At 38.0% G+C, this 26240-nt stretch overlaps 2 protein-coding genes across 5 annotated transcripts in view; both read right to left on the bottom strand.

Moving 5' to 3' along the window:
• Window positions 1-1811: 1811 nt before the first annotated feature.
• LOC136265497 (protein NLRC3-like) overlaps window positions 1812-26240 on the bottom strand; it is a 64941-nt gene continuing 40512 nt past the window's right edge. Inside the window, exon 5 of the transcript XR_010705557.1 lies at window positions 1812-2943. The gene's annotated coding sequence lies outside the window, so the exon portion shown is untranslated. The remainder of the gene's footprint in view (window positions 2944-26240) is intronic.
• Window positions 2873-26176, bottom strand: LOC136265496 (protein NLRC3-like). 4 transcript variants are annotated; one of them, XM_066060370.1, is made up of 6 exons: window positions 25866-26000; window positions 19946-20042; window positions 19757-19895; window positions 9285-12015; window positions 3504-3688; window positions 2937-3448 (listed from the first exon to the last, which is right to left on the bottom strand). In XM_066060370.1, exons 4-6 carry the CDS (start codon window positions 11907-11909, stop codon window positions 3352-3354), a joined length of 2907 nt encoding a protein of 968 aa, XP_065916442.1. In that variant the 5' UTR covers window positions 11910-12015; window positions 19757-19895; window positions 19946-20042; window positions 25866-26000; the 3' UTR covers window positions 2937-3351. The 4 variants fall into 4 exon arrangements, with proteins under 4 accessions (XP_065916441.1, XP_065916442.1, XP_065916443.1 ...); XM_066060369.1 differs by lacking the exons at window positions 19757-19895; window positions 19946-20042 and having other exon boundaries at window positions 2873-2984; window positions 3304-3448; window positions 25866-26175; XM_066060371.1 differs by having other exon boundaries at window positions 19757-20042.

Here is a 26240-nt window from a genome sequence, read left to right as displayed (position 1 = left end):
TATTGGTAGGCACCAGCCTATTATGCTGGCATAATTTTGAGCATAATAGGTGCCTGAAAGCATCAAGCATAATGCTAGCATAATAGGCAGAATAACTGTCATACTGTAAGCAAAAATGCATGCCACAGAAAAAGGTTGACTTACAATAACAGAACAGTCGATGCCACTCATATGACATTAAGTAGTTATTTGACATGACTGTTATTATAGTTTACAATGTAGCCAAATTCTTAATGCACAGCAAGTACATTTCAGTCGTTCATAAGCCAAAGTTTATCATTATCCATTAGAAAATAGCAAAACATGGGAACTGTAGCAAAAAGTTTGAGCATAATTATGAGCATAATAGGCTAAATTTTTGAGCACTGCAGCATAGCATAATAGGCAAAATTAAAAGCATAATAGGCTGGTGCCTACTTATTGGATGTTATCTGAAGACATGGTGTGCCAGCCCAGAAATCTATAACTGAGCAACAGAGTTCTTGTCAGATGTGATGCACGCGTGTTGGGCACATAGCCGTAGCAACATACTTTCAGTTAGGAGGGCTTTGGGCCATATGGATGTGAAGCTAGCTACATCAGTGTGCAAAGCATGCTCAGCATGCAAAGTACTAAGTAGTTTCTATATATAGGATCTTGGGGGCATACCCCAACAGAAACTTAGCATTTCGGGATCAATGCAGAGGGCAACTTTGCACTATTATATATTATATAATAGAGCATTCAAAGCTGGAAGGACCATCCTCATGCCTTAGGTCATTGAGGTTGACACAGAGTGTCTACATCTCCACCTCCCGATTGTAAAATAGTGGACTTGAATAAAGGAGACCTAATAATATAAGAAGCAATGAGCATGAGTCTCTAACAAAAAAAGACTTGTAACATCTAACGGGACTGCTTCAGTTTGCCACCATTGTGGTGTGCACAGATCACTTCCTCCTGAGGAGGCTTTATACATTACATAACATTGGAAGCTCCCCCAGTTACCTCATCTGTTTAAGCCATGGAGCACAGCCACAAGTTAATATCTCTTTATCAAGCAATGGAATAGCATGCATGTCTCTTCTGTGGGACCTACATTGGTTTGAGCAGAGTGGATGCACAGGTGTTCTCTGATGAATCAGGATCTTGGGGCTGTGCTGCATTTCAGGAGCCACATTGGCTCCAGCTCTGACTAATAGACCCCTTGCCTGAGCATCCTGTCTATAGCAGTGAAAGAATTAATTACAGTGGTTTTGGCAGAAGCAACCTTTGGCACATGGTCAGCAAAGATAGTGCAGTTTGTGGTGGACGATACAGGAGTGGTTGACGTGATAAATGCCACTTACTGCACCAAGTCTCACATGATGCACCTCATTCACCTACTGGTCTTTTATGCAGCCAAGTTCAACTTACATTCTGGGCAGATCATGTCATCTCGTAATAATGTGTCATTGTTCTACTCACAGGTCCCACATACAGCTGCAGCTGGCCACCAAGTGTCACTCTTACCAGCCCTCACAACCCTAGTGTCTCTAAACCTAATGTGGATTTCCACATCCCAGATGACACTGTTCAAAGATTCTATATATTCAGGAGCCAACACAAAGCTTGTCAGAATCCTCCCATAAAACTTGAAATGTAGCAGAATGCTACTACCTTTATACTTTTGTTAAAGACTTCACACTTTAGGGCTATTTTAGTGTGGACAAATACTAGACTTGCAGAGGTAGTCTAGCTTTGGTGGGTGAGTAGGTCCCTCATAAAACCCCAATCATTCTAATGAGATTATAAAGAAAGTGTAACCTTATCCTGTTGATTTAGTAAGGTCACGCAATGTTGCATGACAACATAAAGCCAGTGATGTCATATGACAAATTATTGTTTAAGGTCCAAATAGGGTATTCTCAAGTCTACGGCACTGTCAGCATACCATCCCATTCTCCCAGTCTCTAAGCTAGTATCACTCTCTGTTCGACACTGGCCATGGGGCAAGTTAACAATGTATTACGGCTCTTACAGCATTTCTTTTAGCCAAGCAACACTATGTGTGGTTTTTCTAGCTAAGTTGTGAATACTTCAATAAAGGGTTTTAAAAATAATAATAATGGTACCAATTCTAGGCACCATGTTTGTTTGCAAAATCAACACCCAAATAGTCTAGTTCTGAAGAGTATTATTATTATCAAGCTTACGAGTTAGGCACTAGATGGCCGTGATGGTGTAGACAAAAGGCAGGGCCAGCACAGATTAACAGCAATAATTAATTATAATAACATGTTAAGACAGATACTAGTCTCAGGTAGCCAGATCTTTTTTCACACAGGGGCTGATCAATTAGAGATTATAAGCATCCCTCTAATTGATAAGTCCCTGCGTGAAAAAGGTCTGATCATGCAAGACTAAGATAGATGCACCATTGTATACAGTAGTCAGAACATTAAGCCTGTTATATAACACAAACTGTGATCTGATATATTTTATCTGATTCTCTATTGTCTTTCTAGCATCCACTAAGTATTTTGTTATGAAGACACGAGATTAAAATTTAATTATAAGCAGCGTGCAAATCTCTGCACTTGATGGGACTCAAAAAATTTTGCCAGGTCAATATTGGAAAAGGCATAAAAGTAAAAACTTAATTATAAAAATCATTGTGTAAACAATGGATCTGAATCCAGCAGCACTACCCGTTGTTTCTCACTCAAGTAAACCCTTTTCCAGTATATTATATGTAGCTATTGAACATCTAGCTAACTAGTGTACATGTACCCAACGTGTTTCGCATATCATTACATAATTATCATCCTAAATGTAAAAACAAACATTTGAAAATAATACATTTAGCTACAATTTGGCTGCAACAAAAAAATTTAAAACTAGGAAATGATGTCTTAGGCACTGCATGGTTATCATCTAAATATATTATAAATACATGCATAGTTATCAAAAATGAGTATTTCAAATCTATAACAAAAGGCTAGCAGCTGTAAATCATTTATGCACTACACACAGGGGCGGATCCAGAGTTTGGAAAGAGGGGGGGCACCTTTCTAAAAAACAGTTGAAGACCAAAAAAAAAAAAAAAAAAAAAAAAAAAGGTCACGACAATAATAGCTAGTTATCCTTACCAACTATATCACGTCTGTTATGTAAAATAAAATCCTATTTATAGCTTCATAGGTAAGCTACACTGCCTCATGAACATTGTGACTGCTTTATTAGAGTAATTGACTGCTCTATTAGAGTATCTCGATCTTGTATGCAATTTCTTGAAGGGGGGGGGGGGCATTTGCCCCAAATGCCCCATCCTGGATCCGCCACTGACACATAATAAGTGTTTTGTTGTCAGTAACAATTATATAGATCTCCTTAAAGTTTCTGGTAGACTCCAAGGAGAGCATTACACTTTGAGCATGAGTGAGATACATCCTTGGTCTGGTTGATACACAGAACACAGGGCACAAGCCTGTAATGTGAAAGTTGCATTCTCACTTAGCATATAATTAATGAAAATCACTTACGGCAACAAAAAAGTCAACAGCAATATCAAAATCAACACCCATGTAAAGGAGCCAATCTTGTGAGCAACTTTAGTGTCCATTTCTTCATTACATTCAGGGCATACAATTCTAATGGGATATGCACCAAAGAAAATTCTTTGTCTTTCTCCAGACGGCTGAATGTCTCCGGAGATACTTAGTGGCAACTGATAAAATAGAATAAAACAAAACATAATTCCATGATCACATGATCACACACATTAATCATATAGCTATATAAATTCATGCACAAAGATACGTTTATTAGCTATATCACATAATGGGGTTATATCACATAATGGGGTTATATCACATAATGGGGTTATATCACATAATGGGGTTATATCACATAATGGGGTTATATAGCAATATTTTTATTTCAGCATTCATGCAGGTGCATTTGCTAAAAACATTTTTATGAATTTTGTCATTGTTATAAAAATGTTATCGCGTGATACACACTGCAGCTACAAGGTCTACAAGCCTTGTATTAGACACACTGAGAAGATACATTAGCTGAGTAAAGTTACACAAATCAAATGATTTGGATCCAACACATACGGCAAAGAATCAAAGATGCAGATTTCTCAAAGTGTCAGTTTTTTTGATTTCTGTTTTTTCAGCTACTATTGTAGCTAAAAATAGCATGCAGTCTCAAGGATGTACCAAGGGTAGTGGAAATACTGTATGAGGAAATAATGAATATTTTAAGTTACTTTTAAAACACTAAATGCTTTTATTTGTGGCAAAATTACATAGATCTAGTTGATAATTTATAGTGGTGGTTAGTTTATTTGAGTACTGGTCAGTGCTGGCCACTAACAACCACTCTAGGATCTGGCCACATCCATGACATTGACTTGGGTGTAAAATAGGGTTGTGTGATAATGAAAAAACTATGTATCTTGATAAGTCTTGATAATCAAAATCATTTACCACAATATGTGTAACACAAAAAATGCAACCAGGTCTGGCAAAAGTAGTCTTATTGCCCATCAAAGTGAAGCTGAGATTTAGCTGTAAACACTTAAACTACTGATGTCCACACTCAAAGTAGAGCTATCTGCTTTTCCCAAAGCCTGTAGCGGTCTGTGCAGGTGGTTTGAGGCCTTCTCTGGCTAAAGTTTGGATGGTGAGAACAAGCTGGATGTCTTGGCTAAGCAGCTGTGCCGTACATTCCTCTAGTTTTAGCTACTTTTGAGCCAATGGGGACTTGTAACTCAGCCTGATGCTCCCTTATGGCTTTCTCTTGAACTTTGAAATAAACCCCGAGCCCTCCTCACCATGAAAAACCTATCTAAATTAGCAGGAAACTTTGTACTAGCTACATGTATTCTGCATGGTCGTAAAGGCAAGGAATTAGTGTATATTGTGTGCAAATTGGTGGGCGAGACTTTAGCCATTGGTGAGCTATACTCATTCAAAAACTTTAAACCGCCTCTACTTGAAATGTACAAATAGGTGATAAGATCCTTTTGCAGACTGGATCACAAATTCGGAATTTTCAACATGAGTAGAGATTAAAGTAATACAACACACAAAAACACATGCGATTTACCACCCGAAGCCATGCTAGAACACATGCTTGAAATAATTGAGATTAGCTATCTACCACCTGAAGCTATGCTAGAATAAACATAATCCCTACTTCAGTTGGCGAGATTCTGTATACAATGGTATGAAGTAGGGATTATGTGTGTTCTAGCATGGCTTCAAGTGGTAGATAATTTCACTTGTTTCAGCACTTTTTATTACTTTGATCTCTACTCATGTTGAAAATTCCAATTGTTTGTTACACTTGTACAACAAAAATTACTATAACCACTAATTCCCCTCAATTTTTACATTGAATCAAGGAAATGGATGACCCTCAAGACAAGTCTACCAACTGTAGCAATCCATTTGTGGCTGAAGAAGAACGTTCTTATGCCCACTCTCATATTAGTATGGCTGGCAACAACAAGGAAGAAAACTACAGCAAACTGCTGGTAGTTTTGGGATCAGGCATCAGATGAACTTCTTGTGGACCTTTCTGAACTGTTGGGTTATGCGAATCACCTTCCATTAACTAAACGATCCATACTCAAAGTAAGCGCTAGCCTAATATTTGACCTGTTGGGTTTGGTTAGCCCATTCATGATTAGATTGAAGCTTATGTTTGGATCTTTGTGGACTAACAATGTGAAGTGGGATGGTCCACTCCAAGAGGTAGATACACCCTGACTGAATGGAAGTCATTGATTGCTGAATTAAGCTGTTTTCAGAAACTCAAGGTACCACGATGCTATTCCAAGGGTTCTCTTCTGGCAATTTCATTTGAACTACATGGGTTTAGTGATGCCTCAGCACAACCATATGGAGCTGTAGTTTATTTTAGAACTGTTTTCGACGATGGAAGTATCTCATCAACCATAGTGGCATCGAAAACTCGTGTTGCTCCAATGAAGATACAGACTATTTCCAGGCTTGAACTACTGGCTGCATTGATACTAACTTGATTGGTCAGCACACTTGAGGATTCACTCAAATTCTCACCTACAATGACAACACTATTGTAGTAATTCAACGGTTGTTCTATACTGGATTCACAATCATAAGCCATGGAGACAATATGTCAGTCACAAGGTCAATGAAATCAGGAAATACTCAGCTAATGAGGACGTGAGACATTGCCCAGGCTCACTCAACCCTGCAGGTATGGCCTTTCGAGGATTGAATGGAAATGAATTAAGCGATAATCAAGCTTGGTGGAAAGGGCCAGAGTTTTTGTGTTCCCCAAAGTCAGAGTGGCCATATGCAAATGATTTCAATGTCAGTGCTTGTACAGAACTTGTTAGAGATGCACCTGTGGTCTCTCAGACCTTTGCTGTTCAAACAACTCCCTGCAAGCTTCTAGAGGTCATTGACTGCCGACACTTTAGTAGTTTATACAAATTGTTGAAGACTATGGTCTATGTGATTCACTTTGTTAAGCGTCTTACAAAGAACAGGAGCAGTTCCAATTCCCTTCTGATGTGTCGAGACGAGGTCAAATATTCTTCACCTACATACTACTGAAGAGATAAATGAAGCGGATCAAGGCAATTCAGGATGAGTCCTTTTGTACAGAAATCAAGTATCTGTCCAGTGATAAGACCGTTGGCGGTCCAATTTATGTTAAACAGTTTGGCTTGTTCCTTGATCAAGGTATTTTGAAGTGCCGTGGAAGGCTGAACAACTCTACATTGTCTCTAGGCAACAAGAATCCGATTTCTCTGCCTCACGATCACCAATTACTTATTCTACAATATCATGAGAAATCTAAATACAGTGGAGTTAATGACATTCTCACTCTACTCTGTGAGAATTACTGGATACTCGGGGGTAAACGTACAGTGACACTATCACTGAAGGCGTTTGTCATGTCTTTGAAATGTGAAGGATTGTGCCAATATATGTGGCCACAACCCCTGAACTGACAGCAGAGTGAGTGTCTAACAATCCACCTTTTACACACTTTGGAATTGACTTTGCTGGTCCACTTAATGCTCACACTGAGAGCTCTAACATGGTGACAAAAGTGTATGTATATCTGTTTATTTATTTACATGTGTCTCAACCAGGGCAATACATTTGTAGCTCACTGGTTTACTGTCAGCTGATTCATTTCTACTGGCCTTTTGACAGTTTTTGTTGGAAGAAGAGGGTTGTCATCAACTATATAACCTGACAACACCAAGACGTTTAAGGCGGAGAAGATAATCCACTCGTCAGAGGTTACAAGATACCTTACTAGTAATCATGTCACTTTGAAGTTCATAGTTGAACAGGCACCATGGTGGAGTGGTATCTGGGAACGTATGGTATGTTCAGTAAAATATTGTCTCATTAAGTGCATTGGTGGGATGAACCACAATGAGTTGAACACCTTATTGATAGAAGTTAAATCAGTCTTGAATTCTAGACCACTCATCTACTTCTTTGATGATTCTGAAGGGGTCAGTTATACTCTATCACCATCCCACTTGATACATGTGTTTATGGACAAAGAGTTGCTAATATTCCTACTAATGTTGGAAGATATTCAGCACTAATGAATCTTTGATTAGAATTAAGGGTAAAAATCATCGTACTCTACTTAGCAAATTCACTAGACAGCAAGTTTTGCTGAATCTTCATGAAACACACTCTACGTTTAACAAGTCTTCTGAGAAATAAGCTAATTTTGGAAATGTTGTAGTGCTGTATGATGACTTCACCAAGCAAGCATTTTGGAAACTGGATATTATTATTGAGCTAGCTACTAATGGGAAGAGATGATGTAAGTACAGCAGCAGTAGTAAAAACTGTGAACTCAGATAAGCCTCACATGCTCCATTGCAGCATTAAACATTTAATTCCAATCGAGTTGAATGTTAACGACAAAGGAACATATGAAGAGGAAGACACACAGCAAGATGAGTCTGGAGAAGCTGTTGCTGTTGGACAGGAATCAATACCCCAAGCTCAAACCTTACACTGCAAAGCTGCAGCAATAATAGGAGAAACCCAACAAAGACCTCACAGCAGCAATTAACGTAATTGTTATTATCTGTATAATTTAGGAATTTTGTGGATTTTCTGTGTATATGGTTAAGAAATTTTGTAAGTTGGTTCACTCAAGGTGAACCAACTGCTGGGAGTGTTGAACTATTTAGGAATTTCTATTAAGTCATAGAAACATTTTGCTTGCATGCGATCTAACACAAAATAAAATGGTTGTGAACATGTGTCTCCGCAAGAGTTGAATTCTGTACTATTCTAAGTCAAATCTGAACTTACAAAAGGCATACATTAGAGATTTGATGGTTTGATGTGGTGAAATACAATATTTAACATGCAAACTAGTTTTATGTGGTCTGGCACAGCCGTTCCTCAACAAGGCGGTTGCACCTGCAGACTACTCCATGTACAGAATAAATCCGTTAATGAAAAGGAAGCTATGCAAAGATATTCAAAAATACTGTAATTGTCTTCCTAAGCCTCAAAGGTAACTAAATAGCAACACTGTGAGTAATTTTATAGCATTCTTATTAATGCACACCATATAAAAACTATTGTAACAAAATTACTGCTGGCCTTTAAAGGATTTAAGACTCTACCATTTTAACAATATATTTCTATTACTACGACTACATTACGCCCCACTCATGCCTCTCTAATAGCTTCCTATACAAAGTATACCCCTAGACAGAAATACTGCGGACACAATGTGTTAATGTGACAATAGATGTCCTTGTATGATTTCATGTAGTTTTGAATACACCTGCATCTCTCATCGTAGCCCAGCTGATCACTTACCGGGTTACATTTGAAAGTAGCACGGTTGGTTTTATTTCAAGACACACTGTACACTGACAGAAATCAACTATGGGTATCAGTTTGCTGTAGCTTTGGTGATTGCATGCAGAATTAAGCTTATTAAGAGGAACCTGTTTAGGAGACTTTTGTATAAATTTTGCTCATTCTCTTCAACCAATGGTGCATTCGTGCACGCATAACTAGAAAACCTATATGAATTGCATTGCATGTACTGTACATGTAGCAATAAAGGTTCACAAAAGCATGCAGTTTTTTGTTATTTTGCAGCAAAACAAAAATATCAAAAAAATTACAGCTACATTAAAATAGATGCAAAAATTGTACTAACTGTTGTGCAAAGAAGCTATTATGCCAAGCAACATATCACAATGATAGAGCACAAGTCTCACATATAAGATGGTAAGTACACATAACATTACGTACCTTTTGATTTTGCATGAAAGGTAGTTTGGAAAAAATTTTCTGACATATGTCACGATGCTTGAAGACATCCAGAAGAGTAAGACTTAGCTTTTCCACCCCTCTCTCTTGTCTGTTATAGTTAACGATTTGCAATTGTTCTTGAACTATCTCTGATGTGTGAAAAACACTGTCCATAAATATCATATTGACTGTATTATTGTGATCTCGTATTTCTTTTAACAAAAATGCAATGTCTTTTTCATTTAATTTTGACACATTATCTGCCAAGCCAATCCATGATAATGTTTTGTTCTTCTTCAACATGTGAGAAATAACTTTTATTCCATTACTAGTAACATTACAACCAGTTAGGTGAAGCTTTTTTAAACTGGTGTTGCCTGCTAATACTTTTGCAAGTTCTAGTACAAACTCATCATTGACAGACGTACAAAATGACAGTATAAGCCATTGAAGGTTAATTTGAGGTTGAAGCAGTTTCAGGGAGCCATCTACTTGGTTGTGGCCACTGTGAATATCAAGGACATATATGCTTCCTTTAGGGTTGATGTTACATGCAACACATTCACCACACTTGTTGCAGGGCGCTTTTTCGCAAACTAAATACTTAAGCAAATTGTCTGCCTGAGAGGAATCCAACATTTTACACTGAACGATCCACTTCTTTCCACTGTGTGCAATACAATAAGATAGTGCAGATAATATTTGAGGTGTTGCAGCAGAACCCGGAACAGAAAACCAGCATGTATCTCCATAAAACAGGTGACTGTCACAGATGTTTCTACAAAGTTCAGGATTTTGTGCCTCCATAACTGCTGCTATTAATGTACACTGGAATTCTCTTGAAATGTAATGAGACACCCCAGAAGAATAATGTATTCCTCCATACTGTCTTTCAATTGCTTTGCATATACATGTACCTCGAAATCTATAGCTAAGAAATACTTTGCTTGCAAAACTCAACAGTAACACGTTAACTATCTTGTAGCCTAACAAGTTAATCCTAAGCACACGATTTGCTGAAAGGATATCTTTAAAAGATGCATTTGTAAATTTTGTTAATCCTGCATAGAATATCCAAACCATTTCCAATTCTTTCTGGTCGAAAATACTTTGTAGCTGTTTTAGCTGAAATGATTTAGGTTGACAAGATAAATACCAAGCAGCCAAGAGCTCTTGAAGAGTGCGATGAATAAATTCATATGTTTTGCTATAAGACTCAAAGTGTCTGTGATTGGTTATTTGCAATAACCCCATCCCATCAAAACCATCTAGGTTCTCATCACTTGAACTAAAACAATATTGTCTTATCTTTGCTTCATCGAAAGTTAAGGTTACATTATTTTGTAAACAGTAATATGCCATTTTACTCAGCCTTAGTAGCATTTCATCAACTTCTTCAGGCAAGTCATTTAGAGTGTTAATAGATGAACTACCATGCGAATTCCTAGCTTGGTGTCGTCTTAACTGAATTAAAACTAAGTTTTTATAAATATCTGTAAATGTATTTGGTAATTGCCCATTACTTTTGTCGAAAATGTAAAGCACAATGCACAGGTTAATGGGAACAAACACAAAGCACTTTAGAAGTGGAAGACGATTCAATTCAGAACGAAATTGCTGCTCTAGTTCACTACTGTTACTAAAATAACATGTTATGTTTTGCTTCACTTGTTCATCTGTAAACCCAAGGATTTCAATTCTACGTTCAATATGTGCATATTCCAGGCTTCTAATGGCAGAAGGACGGCTTGTTATTAAAACTACTGCCTTAGGCAAAACATCACCGGATATGAGACGTGTGAATAAACTGTCATGCTGTCTACGTTCTGGCAGTTCATCCCATCCCTCTAAAATAATCAAAACACCTTTGCCAATGCTTTCATATATTTCATTAATGATCATTTTTGCTGAACTACAACTACCTAGGTACAATTCAACCAGTTCATCAAACGATTCTGCACTAGCAACTCCTCCATCTCTCAATTGCAAAAACATAACATACTTAAATTCTTGTAACAGCTTTCCTTTGGCCCAGTTTGTACATATTTTTTTTGCTAAAAATGTCTTTCCACTTCCAGGATAACCTTGTATCAAAATTACTCTGCAATTCTCAACCACTACATCTGAATAAGAATCAAGGAATTGTCTAGAATAGCTGCTGTCTTGTTTGAGTAATAAACTGTAGTAGTCAAAGAAAGTGGAGCCTTCTCTGTGATTCATTTCACTGATTTCAATGAGAGCAATGTTGATGCAGTCTGATACTGGAAGATTAAAATCAATGTCAGAAGTTCCTGTGAAAGAAGAGGTGGTGTATCGCTCATGTAGAAAATGTTTAAAGCTGTCCAAAGAATAACATGGATGTTTGTAACTTAGACTCACAACTTTGGAAACTAAATCACCCTGGTGTGTTTCTTCAAGACATGTCAGGAAGGTTCTAAAAGAATCCAATTCCTTATCTTTTAATATTTCTATGATTTGTTTGGCTTTGTTACAACTTGTTGACAGTATTGTTTCGTCATGTTTTGTAAAGAACTTCTTCTTTTTTAAACATGCAAGTAGCTTGCTATAATCACAACCTTTAACAATATTTTCCTCATTCATAAGAACTCTGTAGACCACCTCCATATTATTGGCTATCTCGTGAAACGTGCTGTCTAATTTCAGAACTCTTAACAATTCATTGAGCTGTTCAATACTTTGTACTCCTTGCCGTAAAGCATCTATTAAACATCTGTGGGAACATTTACAAATCACAATAATGTGCATTCAGAAATCTATTGTATTTTCATAAGTACTTCTATACCAAGTAATCCCATACAATTGATAACTTATTTACAAAAGAATATACAACACAAGTGAAACTTCTGCATGTACACTACATTCCATGTATTAGAATTCATTATAGCACAAATATAATAAATAACAAGTGGAACAAAAAATTGGAGTTTTCGGTATGAGTAGGGATCACAACAATTAAAGGCGCTGAAACAAGAAAACGAATACGCATACATTTTAATCCACATGCTTGCGTGCAGCTATATAATGTGATAGGCTAAAGTAGGGATTAAAATGTATGTACTCGGTTGTGTATTTATTTCCTTGTTTTGGCACTTTTTATTATTGTGATCCCTACTTACCGTATTTCCTCGAATTGTGCTGCAGGGGTACTATTATTTTTTACCCAAAAATAAGGATAAAACCCTTTGAATAGTGCCGCAGTGTGGTATTATTTGAGGGTGCACTACTATTTTTTAAATCTACCTAATACTATAGCTATCCTGTAACATTAAAGCTTTATAAACAAGTTGCTGCTTACTTCAATGCTTGTCTTATATGTCAGACCTTGTTGACACTCAATTCATCATGGCATGGTTAGTTAATCATGCCACGCCGAGTGCCACACCTCGTGTTATGTGGCCAATTTACTAATTAATATCCGGAATTTCGGCTATGTGACAGCCTTTTAAGTCTACCTGGACAGTACCTAACTTGAATCGATGAATGCTTAAGGTATTAGAGCACTAACAATAAGTATTTTCAAAAGTACAGTGCGGTTAAACTTATTCATGAAAACAAGGATAAAATCCCTCAAACAGTACCGCAGTGTGGTACTGTTCAAGGGTACGGCACAATTTGAGGAAATACAGTATACTGAAAACTCCAAATCTCTTGTTCCACTTGTTTGTTTACTTTTTATATACCTACACATTAAACTAAAGGCTATAGCATGTCAGTGGAGATTTAGTACACAATAAAGAGCCTTACAAGTTATGCAACATGCAAACTCCTGAGGCCAAGTGAATGCGGTACAAAGATCTGCAACAAGGTTACACCTGAGTCTGAGAGGTTAGTACAAGTGGTGGAATTGTGTTAGAACAAGAATTTCATTCTACTAGATCAATAAGGACAGAGGTTAGGAAGAATAGTTCCAGAAGAAGAGTTCCAGTGGAGTTGATGAAAGAAGGCAGAAGAAAACTAAATTAACTAATAACCCTTATATTTTTATTGTTGAAATATTTCTAACATATATAACAGCAATGATTTTACGAAATTCCACGCATATACAGTAGTTCTTCCTTGGATTTCTATAGGTGACTGCTCTTTTAGAGTATATCGATCTTTTGGGAAAGCTACAGGTAACGACGCATGCTTGTGTCTATTGGTATTAAATGCACCACTCGTCCTATTCCTCCCACCTAGAAAACATTATGGCTTGTATAATGATCATTCCAAACTCGGTATCAAAGATCCATACACACTAGGCAAGATCGGATGATTACTGATTTGTGGATATTTTACACAATGGTATGAAGTGAGACAAAGCCAATGATAGCGCAAACTGATCAATTAACACCAAGATCAATACCAACCTTGGAAGACTGGAGAAGAAGTTGAGCAAAAAGAAGGACAAAAGGTACAACCATAGCGCAGGTAGTCTATGAATAGCGGTTAGCAAAAGGTTTCTTCTTAAGTAAAATTGGAGCGTCCTTGTGAAAAAAGTAAAGCTGTAGCTGTAGCCAGTTTTCTGCTTTGCCTACTGAAGGCATCTGGCAGGCAGGCAGTCATGTCAGTAGAAAATTCAGTCAGACATTCACAGTAGCTCATGGAAAGCTTTTAAAGGCGGAATCGTACTTCCCTTTAGTTATACAATACTGCTGTGGTGATTTTGCAAGTCTGCTTTCAGTGCGTACTTTTTTGGCGGGAAATCATGAACCTTGACGATCCCTACTATATAGGATATGATGGAAGTGCAGTAATTGTGTTACATGATCATTACCCCTACTGTAAAGTACAGTTCACTCATGCTTTTGATCTACGTAGCTGCCAGTTTTAAATGCTGTTTTTAGATTTACAACATACTCCATATTAATGTCTTGACTATGCGTTATATCTGAAAAGAATTTATACATGGAGAAGCACAAATGACTGTTCCATTACAGACAAAAGTAGCAACTGCTACATTTTAAAGTAATTTAACTTAACAAAATTTTGGGTATTGATTGTGATATTTACTCGTAAATTTTACCTGGTTGATATACAAAAGTAGTGGTTGATTAAGCCTGGTGTTATAGATAAAGCATAACATCAACTTGTTGAATTGACATCTAAAATCGGGTCACATAAACCAAATACATACTTTATCACTGGGGGAATATCCTACCTCCATAATTAGTACACTAATGTTGATGACTTCTGCCTTTTGAAGCAGTGAGTCGGGTGAAGTCCAAATTACCGCATCATGTGCTACTTAATACTTGGTTATGTGATTACCATACAAAAATCACACATGATTATAACACGGATACAAATATTTATCACCTCCTTGTTCCATGCGTTGAAACTACAAACAATGTTTAGTATGTGACAAAGTCTCTGAAGTCCACATCAAGACACACGGTAGTGTGTCGTGCGGCCCAAGAAGCCGGCGCGCCACACCGTGAGTATATTGACAGGAAGAACGAAAACGTCATTTTCACACCTTTTTATCTCGGTGATCACTTATCTGATTGGAACCAAATTTGCTACACAGTTGCCCGCCAGCCAAGGGAGTCTACATTCCAAATTTGAAGGAAATCGCTCCAGCCATTTCCGAGATACGAGCTGCCAAAGTTTCGTTTTTTTTTTCTTCGTTTTTTTTTTACTTCTTCGTCTTTTCGCACACTTGCAAAAATTGCTATAACAAGCAAACGCGTGCTCCGATCGCCTTGAAATTTGGCACACAGAAAGGGAGTCCAAAGGCGAATCCTAGCATCAAATTTGGTACAAATCCGATGAATGGTTCAGGAGTTATGACCGATTATTCGCGTAAAACAAGATCGATTTGTTGTCACGCCTACAGGATAAACCGCTTCATGGAATGAGTTGAAAATTGCTATGTAGATGCATTAACCATCGTAGGAGTGCCTTTTGGTGGTTTGAAAGGAATCGAGATAAAGACCACGGAGATATGACACAAAACCCAACCTGTATCACAATTACGCGATCGATTTTTATGAATAAAAAAGTATTAGTTTTCACGCCTACTAGGCAAACCGCTTAGAGCAATGAGCTGAAAATCGGTGTATAGCTGGAATAATCTTCATAGAAAGTCCTTGCAGTAGTACAGTAGAATCGGATTACAAACCACTGAGTTATGATTCGAAAGCCAACTCCGTGTAGCAAATGCGAGATCGAGATACTCTAATAGAACAGTCACCCTAATAGAGCATTCGGCTAATTTATTTACTCCATTATAGAATTTTATTACTTCACAAGTTATTCTGTAGGGAGTTCAGCTGCAAACAGTTAATCTTATAGACAGTTCAGCAAGAAGACAGTCACCATGTGGAGAGTTAAGCAAATATACCACTATAGAGATTCAGAACATTACAAGTCACACTGAAGAAAGTTCAGCTATAAACAAGTCATGCACTGTGTAGAGAATTCAGCTACAATTAAGTCACTCTCTAGAGAATTCAGTTACACAGAATTCAGCTACACACAAGTCACTGTGGAGAGAGTTCAGCTACAAACAAATTACCCTTTAGAGTGATCAGTTACAAACAAAACACTTTGCAGGGTGTTCAACTGCAACAAATCAATTACCTTTAGAGCGATCAGCAATGAACAAATCAACACAAATCTACCTGTAGAGAGATCAGCTAGAAACAAATCACCCTGAAGAGAGTTCAGCTACAAAAAATCACCCTGTAGAGACATCAGCTAGAAACTAGACACAATGTAAGGAGTTCAGCTACAAGCAATCACCCTGTAGAGAGTTCAGCTAAAACAAATCAACCTGCAGAGAGATCAGCTACAAACAAATCACCTTATAGAGAGTTCAGCTACAAACAGATTACCTGTAGAGAGATCGGCTACAAACAAATCAACCTGCAGAGAGATCAGCTATATACACACAAATCAACTTTTACAGAGATCAGCTACAAACAAATCACCCTGTAGAGAGATCAGCTAGAAACTACACACAATGTAAGGAGTTCAGCTACAAACAAATCACCCTGTAGAGAGATCAGCTACAAACTAGACACAAAGTAAGGAGTTCAGCTACAAGCAAATTACCCTGTAGAGAGTTCATCTACAAACAAATCAACCTGTAGAGCAATCAGCTAGAAACAAATCACCCTGAAGAGAGGTCAGCTACAATAAATCACCCTGTAGAGAGATCAGCTAGAAACAAATCACCCTGAAGAAGTCAGCTACAAAAAAATCACCCTGTAGAGAGATCAGCTACAAACAAATTGCCCTGTAGAGAGATCGGCTACAAACAAATCAACCTGCAGAGAGATCAGCTACACACAAATCAACTTGTAGAGAGTTCAGCTACAAACAAATTACCCTGTAGAGAGATCGGCTACAAACAAATCAGCCTGTAGAGAGTTCAGCTAAAACAAATCAACCTACAGAGAGATCAACTACAAACAAATCACCTTATAGAGAGTTCGGCTACAAACAAATTACCCTATAGAGAGATCGACTACAAACAAATCAACCTGCAGAGAGATCAACTACACACAAATCAACTTGTAGAGAGATCATTTACAAACAAATCACCCTGTAGAGAGATCAGCTAGAAACTACACACAATGTAAGGAGTTCAGCTACAAATAAATCACCTTATAGAGAGTTCAGCTACAAACAAATCACTCTGTAGAGAGATCAGCTAGAAACTGGACACAATGTAAGGAGTTCAGCTACAAGCAAATCACCCTTTAGTGAGTTCAGCTACAAACAAATCAACCTGCAGTGAGATCACCTACAAAAAAGCACCTTGTACAGAGTTCAGCTACAAGCAAATTACCCTGTATAGAGATCGGCTACAAACAAATCAACCAGTAGAAAGATCAGCTACACACAAATCAACTTGTAGAGAGATAAGCTACAAACAAATCACCCTGTAGAGAGATCAGCTAGAAACTAGTCACAATGTAAGGAGTTCAGCTACAAGTAAATCACCCTGTAGAGAGTTCAGCTAAAACAAATCAACCTGCAGAGAGATCGTCTACAAATACATCACTTTATAGACAGTTCAGCTACAAACAAATTACCTTGTAGAGAGATCGGCTGCAAATTAATCAACCTGCAGAGAGATCAGCTACACACAAATCAACTTGTAGAGAGATCAGCTACAAACAAATCACCCTGTAGAGAGATCAGCTAGAAACTAGATACAATGCAAGGAGTTCAGCTACAAGCAAAATCACCCTTTAGTGAGTTCAGCTACAAACAAATCAACCTGCAGTGAGATCACCCACAAAAACGCACTTGTACAGAGTTCAGTTACAAACAAATCACCCTGTAGAGAGATCAGATAGAAGAATTCACCTTGTAGAGAGTTCAGCAACAAAGAAACCACCATGTAGAGAGTTCAGCTGCAAACAAATCACCCAGTAGAAAGATCAGCTAGAAGAAGTTACCATGTACAGAGTTCAGTTACAAAGAAACCATCATATAGAGAGTTCAGCAACAAAGAAATTACCCCGTAGAGAGTTCAGCTAGAAGAAGTCACCTTGTAAAGAGTTTAGCTACAAAGAAACCATCATGTACAGAGTTCAGCTACAAAGAAACCACCTGTACAGAATTCAACTACAAACAAATCACCCTGTATAGAGATCAGCTAGAAGAAGTTACCTTGTAGATAGTTCAGCTACAACAATTCACCCTGTAGAAAGATCAGCTAGAAGAAGTCACCTTGTAGAGTGTTCAGTTACAAAGAAACCATCATGTAGAGAGTTCAGCTGCAAATAAATCACTCTGTAGAGAGTTCAGCTACAAAGAAACCGCCATGTGGAGAGTTCAGCCTCATACAAACCACCTTGTAGAGAATTCAACTACAACAAATCACCCTGTAGAGAATAAGTTACCTTGTAGAGAGTTCGGCTACAAAGAAACCACCATGTAAAGAGTTTAGCTGCAAACAATTCACCTGTAGAGAGTTCAGCTAGAAACAAATCACCCCGTAGAGAGATCAGCTGGACGAAGTCACCTTGTAGAGAGTTCAGCTACAAAGAAACCATCATGTAGAGAGTTCAACTGCAAACCAATCACCCTGCAGAGAGTTCAGCTACAAAAAAATCACCCTGTAGAGAGTTCAGCTAGACGAAGTCACCTTATAGAGAGTTCAGCTAGACGAAGTCACCTTATAGAGAGTTCAGCTACAAAGAAACCATCATGTAGAGAGTTCGGCTATAAAGACACCACCATGTAGAGAGTTTAGCTGCAAACAAATCACCTGTAGAGAGTTCAGCTAGAAACAAAACATCCTGTAGAGAGACCAGCTAGAAGAGGTTACCTTGTAGAGAGTTCAGCTACAAAGAAACCATCCTGTATATAGTTCAGCTACATTTCAAGTCACCCAGTAGAGAGATCAGCTGCAAAAAAAATCCTGTGGGGAATAATGAGCATGTAATAAATATATGTATATAATTTGTATAATTACTAATAAAATCAAAAATAATTGAAGTACTAAAATTCTTCTTTAAGTTCTTTTCTTCTTCCTGTAGTAAAGAAAAAAACACATGGGTTAAAAAAGCCCCAAAGCCAGCCATAGGCCGGCTTTGCAGTATACAAATACAAAAAGAAGTGATATCTAATCAAAAACAGCCAAGCTGTAAAAAAAGGTGCAGCCCCCATAAAGGCCATGGTGAAAAAAGATTTGAAATCCAAGGTGGCGGCCAAGAAATGGCTGTGATGGTAGGTTAATGGATACATTTTAATAACAGCAATTCAGGTGAATTTTGTGCCACTTGGTCTTGGCACCAAATTCACCTGAATTGTTGTTATTAAAATGTAACCATTAACCTACCATCACAGCCATTTCTTGGCCGCCACCTTGGATTTCACATCTTTTTTCACCATGGCCTTTATGGGGGCCGCACCTTTTTTTACAGCTTGGCTGTTTTTGATTAGATATAATAATACCTTCATTTTCTTCATTATAACATCACACTTCGCATCATGGATATAATCCGTAGCCATACCCTTAGTCCAGCAAAGACTATTATTATTAGTCTGGTGTAGCTGACCCAGTGCTAAGCCCAAGCAAACTTGATTACTGGTTTTTCATCCACAAAAATTGGAATTTCCATGTGGGTGGGAGGTCATTTCCATAATTTATTATTGAAGAAAATGGTCCAAATCACTACAATAGCAGGCTATATATTACTATAGAGGCTAGTCAAACCCTTCTAGAAGGTAATACTTACATTTAACTGTGATTCTGTGACAGTTGCGTAGCCATCCCTTCAGGGATGGGTGGGCACACTTACCCACACATTTCACCCCATGAAACTAACTAGCACAAAATAGTCCATCCTTCGTGGACTCTATGTATATTTGGTTTAAAAACTGTCTCAAAAGTACATAAATGTATCTAGCTATATAGTAATAATATGCTACGCTGCTGTTCCTGCAGCTTATTTCACTAGTCTAATGCTACTGCATTAATGATATAGAAGCTAGAAATGAAAACTAACTTATTACACCTCCTTGTCTTGTTCTCTTTTAGGTCTCATCTGAACTTGCACACAACTCATTCTACTCCAGCTTGACTCTTAAGATAGTCGTATGGCTTAATTCAGTCACCACTGAATCTTTCATCTCCAACCAACTTGTCTAACATGGGAAAATTTAATATTTTGTTTATCACTCAGGTCACTTATAACCTCATCAACAACAGAATCCATGCTGCTCCTCACAACTCAGTATTCCAGATGTGAAAAAAACTGGATTCCCTCCTTCCTCGTACTTTTCTTCCCCTCCCTAAAATTTGGATCACGTGATGCCATACATTAAATAGAAAACATCAAAGTTACTCAGATCACTTGATATAATTATTGAACTTGTCTCGTTATCAGCTGTTGATTTACAATGAAACTATGGCGCTGCCAAAGTATGCACTACTCGCTTCTTGTTTGTAATATCATTAGCAAGTGGGCGCTGCTGTCCCAGGGAAATTTGGATGGGCACGTGCCCACCCAGGCCCACCCTTGGCTATGCCACTGCTCTGTGAACAGCAACGGGCCTTTTCTGTGCAGCAAAATGATAGCAATCCTTTAAGCACCAAAATATAAGCTCAAGTGATTAATAGTCAGTAATAAAATTTGAGGACGTGGAATAAAGTGATGTGAGTGGGAATGAGAAAAAGAGTAATCAAGTTTGCATGGCCTAAGTAGTGCAAGGGTCTGGTGACGTCACACCACATACTTGTACCATTGGAATTTACTGAATCTGCAAAGCAGTGATTCGTCACTAGAAGAATGCAGGCCTTAATTTACTTTTAAGGTGCCAAGGACAAATGTCCTTACATATTCACAAATGTACAGACATAGAGTCAAATTGTACAGACATGAGCTAGAGGAGCACTTTACACTACTGGAATTGGAATAGGGAGTTTCCATTGAAAGTTTTGAAGTTAAATACAACCACATGGCTGCAATATATCACCAGGCTGTGGTCATTACAGCTGCTGGTGATAGCAGTAGACAAAGGGGAGGTGGCATTGGTAAATCCTTGGGTTGGGAAAATGTAATATCCAGTGGCAGATCTAAAGGAGGTTTCTGAAGGTTGGTAGCTATAGGTGAATAAGATATCTGCTGAGATTTCTCCAGAAGATTTTAGAAGCTCTGAGATTGGATTTTAGGCTACTTTTAGTTAGCAATTACAATAAATCCAATGCTTTAAACTGTAAATACTATAGCTAACTATAGGGCAAAGATGGTGACTACAAGCTGTAGCTTTGATTGCTCTATTAGAGTATCTCGATCGTTTTTAATGCAGTAGGAGATGAAAAGTGAAGTGTTGCTGAGGATTTAATAGCTATAAATGGTGTTAATTAAGTGCAGCTGCATGTATGCTAGTGAAATACAGTGCTATATAGCTAGTTGTTTGCTATGACAAATTGTCAGTACAATGTTTATTTAGACTACAACTGAGCTAAATTTAAAAGAGGGTTTCTGTCGAAACCCCAGAAACCCATCTAGATCCACCACTGATATCTCCTAGCAACCAAGTGACAGTTATTGTTAGCACGGCAAACAAACATGTACACATCAGCTTTTATGGTACCACTATTGGTTTTGCAAGGACCCCTCAAAACTAATTATGTGCGGACATTGTGCTATTTGTGCAGATTTTGTCTGCTGACTGCAAGTTAATTTAAGGCCTGAAAATGTGTCTTGATATTTTACTAGAAAGAAGCATAAGTAGATGTCAAAGGGACAAAGTTTATTACAATTTAGGACCCAAACAAGTTTGGTTAACTAGAGTTCAAACATTCTCTTTGCAAAAGTTCATGGATTTTCAAATGTTAACTATGACAATTAATAATTTTACTATGAGTAAATTCAGTGCATAACCTCTCACAAAATGGAAAATGAAACATATATCAATGGGCAGCAGGTTTCTAGCATTGCTGACAATAGGGTCTTATTTGACTGCTTGGTTTACCACTAAACCTGTCTTCTGAGGTCACATGGTAACTGATGTCTGATACATTACCACATCTTCCTCACATCTAATTAGTTTATAATATTCAAATCATTGATACAAGATTCGAAGGTTTGAACAATCGAACAAACATTTGAATTCTACCAAGTTTGTTTGGACCCTATTGCAAATGCACCGGTTTTGATAAGATTGGTACAAGTATGCAATGCGGGTTACCAGCTCTTGCACTCCTCACTTGGGTCGGCTTACAACAGAGTAGGTTGTTACAAGGGGTAGTCACTACCAATAGACCTGTAGAACCATGGATCAAGATCTTTGATTAGTGAAAATACACCTTGATCACTTGATTTCAACTAAAAAGGTGCTTTGATTGCTTGACAATCTAATATAAAAGCCTCCTTTTCTTACAAGTTGGCTTTTAAGGTGCTTGATTGACCATTTTAGGATGTTTTGATTGCTTGATTTAACCTCTTGATCACTTGATTCAAATTTCATAAATGGTTCTACAGGTCTATAGACCCTTTGCATATATCTGCTGCCATTGCAACATTTCACGATCTTACAACTTGTTGGCATGTAGGCAAAAGTCTTCCATTACTTCTGTAAGAATTTGGGAAGTAGCACTGCTTTCTTCTGTATTCTACTGCAACAGCTGACCTGGCACTCTTGCCTACAATATCAGGGTTGCACAATGGGTTGTACTCCAAGATGGTGTAATGTTGCTATGGTAGCAGATATATATATATGTGTGTGTGCACAGGGTCTATACAGGGGTAGGACAAGCTCAACATAAGATTATGCAATTTCAAAAGTAGCACAAAAATCTTTTGAAGAAAGTTATCACTTCCAGCTTTATATTGCGTGTAGAGTAGTTATATGTGGTGTTTTACCAGCGTCTATTTGTCGGAAAGTTGCAGTGTTACACACCGCCTTCACGGTAAGTCTTGTTTCTCAGTAATGGAACCCTTTTATCTCATGAGAATCACATCATTGTGGAGTACAAATGAAGTAGATATACACACCTATTAATCCCTGGTGATCTCTTCCATCCATACTTTTTACAGAAATCAATGCGTTGATGTGAAATGTTCTAGGAAATTAAGCATACTGGTTTTTGTTGTGTTACTTAATTAATGTTGTGCTACGAGACAGCTTGGGTTGAATATTCGCTTATATTGACATACTTACAGTATAGTTCTTCACAAGCCTTACCTACAAAGGTAACACCCAATTAACTACACTTTTCTAGCCCTTCACCAACTGAAAGTCAAATTCGCAAAACTGTGAGGAGTGCCTAACTGAAATCTACATGTTATATTGAGTCCGCGAACAGAGCGTCCAATCCCACGTTATTAGTTTAGTGTCTACACTGTAACAAATCAAGACTAACACAACACAAGGGGTAGTCACTACCTATTGATGGGGGAAGGGGAGGGGGGGGGGGGGGGGGAGGGGAGGACAAGCCCATGTGCACAGGAAATGGAATGTGTACATCTAGCCATGTCTTCAAAGACATATAGTACAAACTAGTGGCATTGCATTAAAGCTGAGACAATTTCGAATGGCTTGTGCCATGTGTTGGTGCAGTTTAATGCCTTCTCTAAAGCTTTAGTGATCATCAGGCATGCAGTCACATAGTCTGTGTATCTGTTTCGGGTGTTTCTAAGCGTCATCTCAACGAATACTGCAATTACATTGAAGCTATATAAGTGATTCTAGGATGGCCGAGTGCCCTATTATATTATTATTATTATTATAGGTACTGTGCAGAAATCTACAAAAGATTGTAACGCACAGATATTAATCATAATTACAAAACATTAGCCAAGTGCCATAAATTTACAGTGAAGGAAAGAGTTTATATTCTTGACACTGTTTGACATTTAGGGTCTGTACATCCGATATTGGTTAGTAAATGGTTGGACATAATATGCAGGTGTATCATTGTTGGATGTGGATCCATCTCCAACTTCCATAGTAGAATTGTCGCTGGAAGAATTCAACGATTCAGTTCTGGGATTAGGTATGAAAGTTGAATTAATGACTTCACCATAAATTTGGCCTTTAACATAGAGTTTGGCACAACGAATTTTAATGTGTTTTTTGTCGGTTCCGGAACAAATCTAGACACAAATATTTTGTTTATGTGAATGAACTTATAGCTGTTGGTAATATGTGCCATTCTATCCCACTGAAGCCATACATCTAAGTAAACAACTGGGAGTATATGGTAGTTAAACCCCAGTACATGGTAGTTAAACCCCAGTACATGGTAGTTAAACCCCAGTACATGGTAGTTAAACCCCAGTATATGGTAGTTAAACCTCAGTACATGGTAGTTAAACCCCAGTATATGGTAGTTAAACCCCAGTACATGGTAGTTAAACCCCAGTACATGGTAGTTAAACCCCAGTATATGGTAGTTAAACCTCAGTACATGGTAGTTAAACCCCAGTACATGGTAGTTAAACCTCAGTACATGGTAGTTAAACCCCAGTACATGGTAGTTAAACCCCAGTACATGGTAGTTAAACCCCAGTACATGGTAGTTAAACCCCAGTACATGGTAGTTAAACCCCAGTACATGGTAGTTAAACCTCAGTACATGGTAGTTAAACCCCAGTACATGGTAGTTAAACCCCAGTACATGGTAGTTAAACCTCAGTACATGGTAGTTAAACCCCAGTATATGGTAGTTAAACCTCAGTACATGGTAGTTAAACCCCAGTACATGGTAGTTAAACCCCAGTACATGGTAGTTAAACCCCAGTACATGGTAGTTAAACCTCAGTACATGGTAGTTAAACCCCAGTACATGGTAGTTAAACCCCAGTACATGGTAGTTAAACCCCAGTACATGGTAGTTAAACCCCAGTATATGGTAGTTAAACCCCAGTATATGGTAGTTAAACCTCAGTACATGGTAGTTAAACCCCAGTATATGGTAGTTAAACCTCAGTACATGGTAGTTAAACCCCAGTATATGGTAGTTAAACCCCAGTATATGGTAGTTAAACCTCAGTACATGGTAGTTAAACCCCAGTGCATGGTAGTTAAACCCCAGTACATATATGGAAATTACACATTAAGTTAAAAGAAGTGCAATCAAAGCAAATTGAAGCCATACACACCATAGAATCTACAAGTTCAGCAAAATTTGAAGCCATACCATCACATAAACTACATATTCAGCAAACAATTAAGCCATACACAACTGACATGCTTATTAACACATTGTTTATGAACTTGACTACTTCAAACTGTGGGATAGAAGCTAGTTAAATCCCACCTGCACTCGTAGGATATCTAGTTATCAACACCTCAACTCTGCCTCTGGTTGATATTCTACTGGTGGTAGGGTTTAACTATAACGTAACACCTTATAAAACAAGTTGATGCTGTGCTACATCTAAAAAACCAGGCTTGCAAGTTAAATAGAAGCCATTAAATTAATCACAGTAATGCTAAACAAAATGTGTAATCGGTAATTCATTAATTACTGATTACGTATTTATTTTGGTACTTTGGTACTAAGGAACGACTTACTGGAAACAAAGTTAAACATACAAATACGCAAAGAGAAGTATTTTCTTGAGTGATTTATAACTTGTCTAGTGTTTTCAAACTAAAATTCTTAGGCCAAATTCCCTAGGCTGCTCTTCATTTTCAAATACGTATGAGCTGGACACGCCCTTTTTGAACTCAAAGCACTACACTATTCTAGTAGCCAGCAGTGTAATTTTGCCGTTGTCAAATGCCCATAGAGCCCGTAGCAAAAGCATTCACAGGGTTTTCAGAAAGCTGCCACACCAAAATTTTTAACCGGCAAGATCTGCCCTATAGCAAAGCTTACTTTACAGGACACTTAATACTATTCATAGTCTTCATTTCTCATACATGGGCTGTTATAAAGACAGAACCATTTGCTCCCATGGGTGCGAATAAACACACATAGACACACACACACATCACTACAGGTGTGCGCCCCAAGCCAGCCTTCGCAACTGCCAAATTAATCACTTCCGGAACAAGAGAAGTGCCGGCGCGCGAAATCAGTATAGTATCTATGGTTACAGTGACCAGTAAATATTACGAGAAAATGGTTCTGCTACACTTAAGTGAATGCGAACTGTTTACCTATTTTTATCCAGAGTTTCGGGTATATTTGCAATTTCTTTGCACTTGTCCTTTTTTATCAACCTGCACTTGCACAGTTTAGTGAGAATGGGATTGTGGTCATTCGTGACGTCGTCGATCTTTCCGTAGAACTTCATAAACGTAATCTCCAACAGCTCTAGTCCTTCCATCACGTAATCAAACTCCAACTTAGCAACCCAAAGAAAGGATACCGGGAGGTAAGTAAAAACGCGAGTAGTCCCAATCGAGAAGTCCTAACAAACAATCTTTCCGCAATACTACCCGTAGTTTCTCGTTTATGCATGTTGATGTAACATGAAGAGTTTACCTAAAAACCTCTGCGGTAAGACTTATGGCAGGCTATCGTGTTTACCC

This window comes from Dysidea avara, chromosome 9 (assembly GCF_963678975.1).
Source record: "Dysidea avara chromosome 9, odDysAvar1.4, whole genome shotgun sequence".
NCBI lineage: Eukaryota > Metazoa > Porifera > Demospongiae > Dictyoceratida > Dysideidae > Dysidea > Dysidea avara.
Note: the sequence above shows the minus strand (reverse complement) of the source record. Positions and strands in the feature narration are given on the sequence as shown.